At 41.7% G+C, this 10,560-nt stretch overlaps 1 protein-coding gene across 1 annotated transcript in view; it reads right to left on the bottom strand.

The window, feature by feature from the left end:
• ACVR2A (activin A receptor, type IIA) overlaps positions 1-10,560 on the bottom strand; it is a 30,485-nt gene that overhangs the window by 1,304 nt on the left and 18,621 nt on the right. The window contains exons 4-9 of the mRNA XM_009886351.1: positions 9,570-9,713; positions 8,137-8,280; positions 6,274-6,419; positions 5,167-5,281; positions 3,766-3,904; positions 280-410 (exon numbers count right to left, since the gene is read on the bottom strand). Coding sequence (XP_009884653.1) covers positions 280-410; positions 3,766-3,904; positions 5,167-5,281; positions 6,274-6,419; positions 8,137-8,280; positions 9,570-9,713 — 819 coding nt within the window. The remainder of the gene's footprint in view (positions 1-279; positions 411-3,765; positions 3,905-5,166; positions 5,282-6,273; positions 6,420-8,136; positions 8,281-9,569; positions 9,714-10,560) is intronic.

The raw sequence follows: 10,560 nt of genomic DNA, 5'->3' as shown, positions 1-10,560 counted from the left end.
ACTGTTATTTTGTAAATATATTTTTAACATATGCATTCAGAAGTCACTCTCAAGAATATCTTCTCTCACCAAAAAAGTGAAAAAGATCACTCCCTTCCAAATCACTCAAGATGAGAGAGACCATTTTAAGAACATACTAGTTTACAGTCCGTTTAATTTTTACTAGAATTACTACATTCTTCCTAAAAGACAGTATTATGGCTGCAACACAGGATTAGCAACATCTGACATTTTGAATTTGAAAAAAACTTTGAAGAACTCGGTTGCGTAACTACTTACAGAATGTTTTTGCCAACACTCTCGTAAAACGGGTCTCTTCTTTTTGTGAACTACAACTTCCTGCATGTCTTCAAGGGAGGGATGCTGGCCGATTTCTTCTTCAAATGGCAGCATGTACTCATCTACCGGACCTACAGACAACAAAAAAAAAGTTAAACCACTAATTTTGTTTTTGAAAAAGGGAAAAAAGAATTAAGAGTGGTATCGTAGAAATGCAGACTACTCTGTCTACCCTGTTCCATTAAGAGCTCTCCCTGTGCCAGGTCAGCAGCGATCGGTGACTACGATTTTAACTAAGCAGCAGCGGCACTTTCCGGAAGCAGAAGCCTTTGCTCCCCTGCACACAGCAGCCACACGCAGCTCCCGGCCCGGCTCCCTCCACCGAAAGCTCCGAACCCCACGGGCTGAAGGAGGCGCAGGGATGCACAGCTTCTCCCCCGCCTCCTCCCACTCCGCGTAGCTCTGGTAAGATAAACCATCATCCCGCGTCCAAGTTGGCCACCTCTCCTGGTGGCTGGCTACCAAGCAGGCGCTGAGAGCCACTTGTGACCATTCGCCGTACCACATGCGCTGCGAAAAACAAAAGCGCCCGCCGCATCCCTCTGGGAACATCACACATTTCCTCCTCCAGTCCGTGCAGCCCAGGGTGAAAGTACTTATATGGAAGGCTACGCGGAGTATCTGTCCTGAACAGGACTTTTTAGTCTAGAGAACAGGAACGGGGTCTTTTTAGTCTGGAGAAGAGAAGACTGAGGGGGATCTCATCAACGCTGATCAATCCTTCAAGGGAGGGTGCCGGGGGGATGGGAACAGTCTGTTTCCAGTGGTGCCCAGTGACAGGACAAGAGGGAACGGGCACAAACGTGACCATCGGCAGTTCCATCTCCACCTGAGGAGGGCCTTCTCTGCTGTGAGGGCGGCAGAGCAGTGGCACAGGCTGCCCAGAGAGGTGGGGGAGTCTCCCCCTCTGGAGCCATCCCAAACCCGCCTGGACGCCGTCCTGTGCCACTGCTGGAGGTGCCCCTGCTCTGGCGGGGGGTGGGATGGGGGGGCTCCAGAAGGCCCTTCCCACCCCCACCAGTCTGGGATTCATTCTGTGATTCTGTGTAACAGCATCAGAGGGACACGCCTTGTATGCTAAACTACTGATTACACAATTATATGTTATCCTAACACATAGTTTGTGCTCTCAGATCACAAGTCCGAAGAAAAAGGAGGAATGGGAAGACAAAAGAAATGAAGGGTATGGTACAGGTGAGGCCGATGAGACTCGGTGAGACACACCAGGTGCCTTCTGAAAAGAATAAAGCAAAAAGCAACCATGTATTTGCCGAGAGAAAAGCAGGTGCCGTCACTGTGGAGCGACAGAACGCTGTGATTCGGGAAGGCCGTTTTCCTTCCCTGCTGCCTCCTTTGCTTTCTGGAATAATAACCCCACCCGCCAGAGACCAACGCCACACTCCAGCAGGATTTAGGTACATATTTTTACAGTACATTGAGGCATGAAAAATCAATACAGAATGCGGGGCTGCCTCAGAGACTTGTGCAAGATTGTGTCGATCCTGTTAGTAAACAGCTTAACATTTTTAAAAGGGTAAAATCTCCCCAGTGCCTTCTACTCCACGAGGAATGTTTGAAGCAGAAAAACACTGCTTGGAGCAGAAGAGCGCTGTGCGGCCACGTGCTGATCTGCCGAGATCTCCAGTACATCTTGGCTCTTTATGTGGGTATCTGTCAGCTGCGCCGTGCTCTCGCAGGACAGCTTGATGACAAATGGCATCACCAGCTCGAGTGAAACTGTCCTATGTACTCAGTTGAATTTAGCTGCTCTAAAGACTGTACTAAAAAGGTGACTTTATCCCAAACATCTTTGAGCCTTGTCTTTTGTCTTGTTCTTCACGAATCCTGACTTATTCTGGACACCCAGAAAAGATCTCTATTTATAAAATTTAAAGAATAGCATTCATACTTGAAACAGGGTATCTGGTATCTTTTCTTGATAGCTTAAAAATTGGATCCAACAGTTTGCTTTATGAGAACAACAACTGTGATGGACCCATCGCTAACACAGCATCAGCTGCACATTTCTCAGATGTTGCTCTGTTTCCCATCTCTAAGCTATTAACTATTAATTACAAATTTTGACATCTGTATCATAGAATCATTTACGTTGGAGGGGACCTTGAAGATCATCAAGCCCCACCACCCCGCCCTGGGCAGGGCCACCTCCCACCAGCCCAGGTTGCTCCAAGCCCCGTCCAACCTGGCCTTGAACACCTCCAGGGATGGGGCAGCCACAGCTTCTTGGGGCAACCTGCCCCAGGGGATCACCACCCTCACAGGAAAGAGCTTCTTCCTCATATCTCACCTAAATCTCCCCTCTTCCAGTTTGGAGCCATTTCCCCTCTTCCTATCACTACATGCCCCAGTAAAACGTCCCTCTCTAGCTCTCCTGTAGCCGCAACTCTCCCAGCCTGTCCTCCCAGCAGAGGGGCTCCGGCCCTCGCAACATCTCGGGGCCTCCTCTGGCCCCACTCCAACAGGTCCGTGTCTTTCCTATGTTGGGGGCTCCAGAGCTGGAGGCAGTACTCCAGGCGGGGTCTCAGCAGAGCAGAGTAGAGGGGAAGAATCACCTCCCTAAACTATGACCTGAACTAATGTCCCGTTAGGGACAAGAGAAAGAGAGAGTTGGGAGGCACTGAACTTACATGACACAGTCTCACTCTGGCACCTACATGTAAACCAGAAACAGACTTTTCTATGTCTCAGTGGAGACAAGCGACCTCCTGATGCACTGTGGAGCAGTTCACCGTGGTTCAGGACGGGCCAAGGTGGCACTCTGCACGCACTCACCAGCAGCTAGAAAATTTTGAACTGCATCGATGTTCTTTGTAATAAAATATATGATGACATACGAAAGTTCTTCATCTTTTTAGCCTTGTACTCCCCAACCACACTGGGAACAGACCCGAGGCTAGTAAGGGTCCACGCACATTGCCCGCAGGCAGCAGTAAAAGGCCGGTAGGTCACTGTCCAGACACTAAGGCGTATAGCAGGAGACACCGATTTCTCGGCAGGTGCTGGTGGGGTATCTCTGTTACCAAGTTTGATCTAATCTGAGCGTTTGATTAAGAACGGAAGCAATATTTTAAGATGAATTGATTGGCCCCGAGACTGTCAGGCCAAATGCAGAATCAAACTTGTTAGGTAATTCTCTCTTCCCTACCATGACCAGAGAAGAAATGCAGCAGGTAGCCATGTACCAGAAAATTGTTACCTGGGATGCCAAATATCAAAGGCACTAAATTATAAAGTGACTCCATGATGTTGCTGTTCCATTCATTTCCCCCACAAGACCACCACCCTGGTTAAATTTTATTACATACATTTAATCTACCTTCCAATTTACTTTTTTTTTTTTTTTACTTGAAATACACTTCTCACAAATTACATTAAATATTTCCATAGATCAAATACGTTACTTACCATCTGAGGCAGTACAGCGTGACGCCAATTCCCAGAGGACTAAGCCCATGGCATACATATCTATCCTCAAAAACGCATCCCTTTGGAAGTTTATAGCACCTTCTAGTACCTCAGGAGCCATATACCTTCGTGTACCGACCTTGAAAGACAGGAAAGCATAAAAATTTGTACGCTGAGAATCAACGCAACCACAATTACCATAATTACCATTCTAGCTGGTGCCGATTACAGTAGACCAGTACTATTTTTTGTCAAAGATTAAAAATAGCCCTGGTTATCCTTGCTTAGGACTAAATTTTAGAAGTATCTTTTATTTTTATATCCAGTGGTAGGTAAGAGGAATTAGAAACAATCGTATAGAATGGGGCCTATAAAGGCTACTTATGAAGCAGGAAAAGCGGAATATATTTTAAAATAACACATTTGTGCAACAATTCGATGTATTTGTCACTGTCACTCCTTATTTTCTTCCAGATTACAGGAAGGCGACTATTCTTATTTTTTCACGTCAAAAGAATTATTACAGTTTCACATAAGGATGTGAAACTTACTTTTGTTTCTCTCCCCATGACAGAAGCAGTAATAAAAATACCAAAAGAAAACCAGCTACCAAAGTGCAATTTCTACTGAGAAAGTTCTGTGATATCACTTAGAGAAAACTGGCCAGGAAATGAAAACTTTGGGGATACCCCTTCTTTTTGACCACAGGCAATGCTGAAATTATAAGTTCTGATTTAGTCAGATGACATGTGATGCCTGAACAAGATCTACTGCACCATTTAAACCTTCACAGCAATAGCTGTGTTCCTCTGAAGCAGTCTTATTGAGGATTTTACGCTCTTATTGTATGGATTTTATTTTTGTCACCCAACCACAAACTGCGAAGTTCCGCCTAAAATGAAAATATATGTAGTTTTCCAGAAAGTGTAATGCTTTAAGCTCAAGCTTATTTTAAAAGTCCAAGGTACTATACCAGTTCCCCGTGGTATGACAAGTGTCACACAACACTGTTGTCCTTTCAGGAAAGCGACTGTTGCTGGGTCAGACAGTTAGAAACCGGCTGCCAGCGTACTTCCCCAATTTCTGAACAGTACCTCAGAACAACTAATAAAATATAGCAAGACCGCCCTTTCTTTTCCAAATCCTCTAGCAAGAATGAAAATAAGAGGGGAGAGAGACCATGTAACGAGATGGGGGAGAAAGGCTGTGATCTGTAATTATCTCCAGAATTGTTTAATTTTTAGCCTGAGAGAAGAAAGCACAAATTACCACGTTCCTTAAAGGTCACTGACAAGAGGGTTGATGATACGGTATCCTCTGCGTGAAGAATGCCTAAACTATCCACTGCCATTCACATGCAGTAAACAGTTGTGTCACTTATGCAAATAAAGGGGTATTTACCTGTCCGTGTGTATCTCCTGCAGACTTTCCAGCCTCAAACTTTAAAGCTAGACCGAAATCAGCAATACAAGCTGTAAGATTATTTTTCAGCAGCACATTCTTGCTTTTGATGTCCCTTTCAAGTAAGGAAAAAGAAAAATTAGCGATCTAGAAGATGAAATATCATATACAGCACTAAGGAGAAAGTAATACAATAAAACAAAGAACATTATAATATGAAAGGCAAGAAAACGATAAAGCAGCAGTCCATTTTAACAACAAAAGAATAATAATAAAACCTAGGAGTACACTCGCACACCTTTATCCTTATGGAAATATGAGACTGGAACTATCATTTTATGCTTAGTTTTAAAATACGTATAGATTTATAAGCACGTATGATACAGAAACAGAACAAAACGTAGTTACTGCACACTTTGCTTACAACTACATTTTGTTTGTTTAAATAATAGGAAACAAAACACTTTGAAAAATGAATCTTGATTGTTTCTAACAAGGAGATCCATGATTTCCTGCAGAAACGAAAGACAATGGACTCGATCCAGGGATTCCCATCCGTCCTGTGCACACCTCTCTCCCTCCCCCACGTCACCATCAGTAAAGCAGGTTTACTCAGGAAATTCTAAATTCTATAGAAACTTTTTCTCTTACTCTATATGCCTATGTTATTTTGGTTACTGTATCGTTTCAGCTCCCTACTTCTATTAATAGCTTTCTATACCCACCTCATAAAAACTCAGCGATTACACTCAACAATAGACATAATGCAGTACACGTTTCTGTCTGAAGGCATTCAGTATTACTTACGTATATAAGGGTTTAAGCTGTTACACATAACTATAACGCCAATTATTTCCTATACTGCAGAGGGTACTTAAATAATTAAATATATATTAAAAAAGGATTTATGACATTAAGCACAATCACCACACCAAGTTCTATAAACTAGATTTTTGCTTAGGCCGAGCAGATTTTTCTTGTGAGGCTCTCGATAATTCTGGGAGGAAGATATCAGAGTAATTATTTGCATACTTCCTATCCATCCATGCTTCATAGCTCAGAGTTAAATACTAACAATCACCTGAAAATATTCAACCTATACCATACCTATGCGAGATGGCAGGTTTATGTCCGTCTTTCAGCCCTGGTATATCCTCGTGAAGATAGGCCAAGCCTCTAGCCATGGTTTGAGCGATGTGACATAGCTCGTTCCAAGAAACCACGTTAGCCTTGAGAAAGTCCGTTAATGAACCCTGCGCCGCAAAAAAGACGAACAATTATAAGATCAATTTAATTCTCATCTACTCATAAAGGAAACTTCTAGATGGCCTCTGTCATTAAAGAACACGATATGCTTCTCTGCCTTTCTCCGTTTTCTGATAGACCATATAATTAGACACACGCAGACGCAATCAACTGCTAGTTTAAACAACACAGAATTAACTTCTGCATCATCTCTAGTCCATGAACAGAATCCAGATGCATCTACACATCACCTCACCAAGCCAACAGTGCAATCAGCTCCAGTTGGGTGTCACACTTGCCAGTGAGCAGCGCTTGACTTGCAGCGTCAGAAATGGGAGCCAGACTTAAGGTATTTGAGTTCTTTAGAAAGACAAATCTGCTTTTACGAGGGTGATTTATCATCCTCCAGGCACAGGAAATTACAGGTTAGATTCACCTTCAAGAATCCTGCTGAACTGTCTATGTCCGTTCTCTAAGACCTAATTGATAGTCTAAATCTTTTCTTACGGACCAGCAACAGTGAACACCAGTTTCACAATACAGTGTCAGAGTGGACTACATACTCTGAGTAACTATGAAGAGAGAAAGTAAAAATCTAGTCAACATAAAGCTCTTCTCTTCCAACTCACTTCTACAGCCCACTCTATACACACATTTTCATGGATTTGCATGTTATCCAGTTTGTGAGATGTCACCGTGTCACCTTACTGTGTCAAAAGCCAACACAAAAGGGAAAAATAAACAAAGTGCTGTCACAGTGTAGAGGCCACACTTTAAAAATAGAATTAAAAAATTGTGTTTTCCATCAGAGTCATCTCAGGTGCCATCTTTCCAACAGTAACAATTTTTTTTAAAACTCTTAGACAAAAAACCAAATAAGAAGATGGCAATAAACTCTCAAAAGGCAAATTAGGTTGAGGTTATCTAATTGATCATGAAGATCTGTCAAAAATTTTGACTAGTTGGACAGTTTTAAGTCTTCTAAATTATTAAAGCAGAGGCATAAGCAGGACAAAAATGCCAGAAGGAAGAATGTAACGTTCAATACCAGAAATACGATCTATGACCTCGCCTTAATGTATTAGCGTATCCATATTATACAGATTTATATTTTCTCAAAGCTGCTACAGGTAACATCTTCCTAATGCCTCTTTGCCAGTGCTAAATTTAGGTTTGGGGCTTTTTTTGCTCTTTATACCTACATCTGCAACAGTTACATGCATTAAAAAAAACCCCAAACCAAGTGGACAAAGTAAAACAGTGAACGTATACTAAATTATATATACTTATGTGTCTTATTGTGGTTGTCACAATACAATTGATACATACTACTTCGTTCTTATAGACGCAAGTCAGCTCACACAAGTAAAACAAAAATAAAACACCGCAATCTTTGCAAGATGGAGCTTATTTAATCCAGGCAGATTTAGATGGGGGATATTCAAAACCACATATTCTAAAAAGCAAAAAAGTAGAGTAAATTTGTTTGTTTTCTAAAACAGCTCCTCTATTAAGTAAAGACTGGTGACAATTTTCTCAGCTGGCTGAAAAGGAATTTAAATAAATTCATATCCAATGAAAAGAAACAAGCTAAGAGTAAGCAAAAACTATTTTAAGTTTTATTTCTTAACTGTCTCAAGTTCACATTCATGACAAATTCCTAAGGCTGTTCCTGCCTCCACCGCAGTAACAGAAAAAAGAAACGACACTGAGAACTAAACACACCTTTTCATGAAATGCTGTAATTAACCAGAGATCCACATCGATGCTAGTGCCTCGCTTCTCTGCCCCAATGAACTGCAGGATATTGTCATGCTTCATTCCAGGTAAACTGTAAATTTCATATTCGTTCTGCCACGACTGTTTGTCCTGTCAACACAACACCACAGCAAACCAAGTTAACAGCATAATAATGAGAGTAAGAGGTACCTTCCCCGACAGAAGTTTCTCCCCTAATTTACTGTGCATTTGTAGATGACCTGTCAAAATGAGTAAAAACTTTTTTTTCGGCAATACAGGATTTACTCTCTAAAGGAAAGAAAGCAGAGCATATACTATTAACATTGTGAAGCTGATTATTTTGAAGTTTCAGATGTTTAGCCTAATACCAGTATTTGTGCTATGAACTATTGACCTAACACACAAAAATAGGAAAGCCTGTCTTTTCTCACATAGATTACATATTCACATATAGTAGAAAATTGTCAGAAAAGCTTAAATTTGTTGTAAACAAACATCAACTGTTGAAAACAACATCAACTATCACAGACAGGAACTGCGGAAACACAAAGCTGTAGATTAGGATCGGACTCTACATACTGCAAACCACTACAATTGCTTTAGTCTTAAGAGCATGGTTCAATTTTTGTATTTTATTGATCTAGAAGAACCCCATAAAGGATTAGAAATAGATTTCATTAAAAATAACGAACAAAAGATTTGATTTGTTGTGCTGATGGCTGAAACCACCTTAAATAAGCGCCGTTTCTCCGAGCAGAGAAAGAACCTACAGATGTATTTATTCAGCAAGTCAACACTCGGTTAATCATCAGCAAACACATGCACATTTCTTCACCTCAAGTAGCAGTGGGTGTTTTTAATTAATCTAAAATTTACCTTAATATGATTGTGCATGATCACTTTGTATTCTTTAACTAGACTGGATCTTAAAATTATGAGTACAGCCTATTCTGAAACATGGCTTTCAGAGGGTACTTGCTGGGAAGTAAATATTATTTCACTTAATTGAGGCATATTTAATTGGAATAATTACCTTATGGGTTTGCATTTCAGGACATTCCTTCCAAGTACAATTTAATTTGAAAAATATTAACAAATTCTTCTCAACTGATGGAGAAATGCATGAGAGCTGCTTAAAACTCTTCAAGCCAAATATGTATTTTTATAACTAGAAACATAAATAAATTTAAGTTTGTGTTTCAATAATATGTTTGCTGCATTAAAATAATTAAACAAAAATCTACCCGCACATGTTTCACCTCAAGACATTTCCTGCATTTAAGAATTTCTTTGAGCTATCTAGATTTACGGTATAAATGGAAAATTCTCTAAAATAAAAGCCGCCTCTTGTGAGTAGAAGAGCTGGTTTAATATCGGGATGTTACAGGCAACACAGGACACTAAGAACTTCTGCTTACCTGAATAGGGAATATTTTGACTGCAACATACTCATTTAGCAGCTGAGCTTTCCACACACATCCAAATCTCCCCCTAGCTTTGATCTCTAGTAACTGCAGTGGCTTCAAACCCATCAACGGCGACGGCGGTGGCGGTCCAGGATCCTGAAATCAGGTTAAAAGCATTAATTAATTGTGCTATTATATGTGCTATCTGTGATGACAGCACTAGAAGTAAAGGCTCGTAAACCGAAAGAGGTCTGGTATCACATACCCAACCCCCTTGCAACAAATTCCCCCAAACAAACCCGAAACAAAACAGCAATTCTTCTCCACAGGAAAGAAAAAACGAGATTGTGAATCATGCTCAGAATTAATGTGCAAGCAACAGCGTAACAACAGTGGCAGTGTAAATCTGCCTAACCCGGTGTGCAAGCACAGCAGAAATTAAGGAATAATAAGCTTTACTTGTTGCTTTTTTAAGTGATAGAATTAAAATGAACCACCTTTGATACCTTTAAGGGGTTTTTCTTTTTCTTTGTTTGACATACATGTGATGTGTTCAATCCTTTTGTTCAGCAGTCTGGTGACTTGACCCTACACAGCCACAAAGTCCCTTTCCACGCGACTAACGCTGCGTCCCCCTGGCTACCAGCTGGGGAGCAGAAGATGGCTCCATCAGCGATGTGGTGGGGGGCAGCAGTGCTCAGCTGACGTGAAGCCCCTCAACTCTGCACTTACCACGCGCTGGTTCGGTTCTCACAAGCCACTGAGCCCGTACCAGCACAGCTCGACTTCAAAAGCTCCACCGCATACTGGGGACGCAAGGTTGCAAACCAACAGGTAGGCAGGCCATGCCACCACAAGGTCTTCCACGACGTAACTAACATCTTTTTTCCGTTCAGAAACCTCTGAACTACATGCATAGTGCGGACGTTTGGCATGGGAAACCAAACACCACCATCTTCACAGTCAGCCCCTCCAAGCCACGCAACCTCCTGATCCACTCCCA

This window comes from Charadrius vociferus, unplaced genomic scaffold, assembly GCF_000708025.1.
Source record: "Charadrius vociferus isolate BGI_N301 unplaced genomic scaffold, ASM70802v2 scaffold35, whole genome shotgun sequence".
Classification (NCBI taxonomy): Eukaryota; Metazoa; Chordata; class Aves; order Charadriiformes; family Charadriidae; genus Charadrius; species Charadrius vociferus.
The sequence above is the reverse complement of the archived record's forward strand: the minus strand, read 5'-3'. Positions and strand labels throughout refer to the sequence as shown.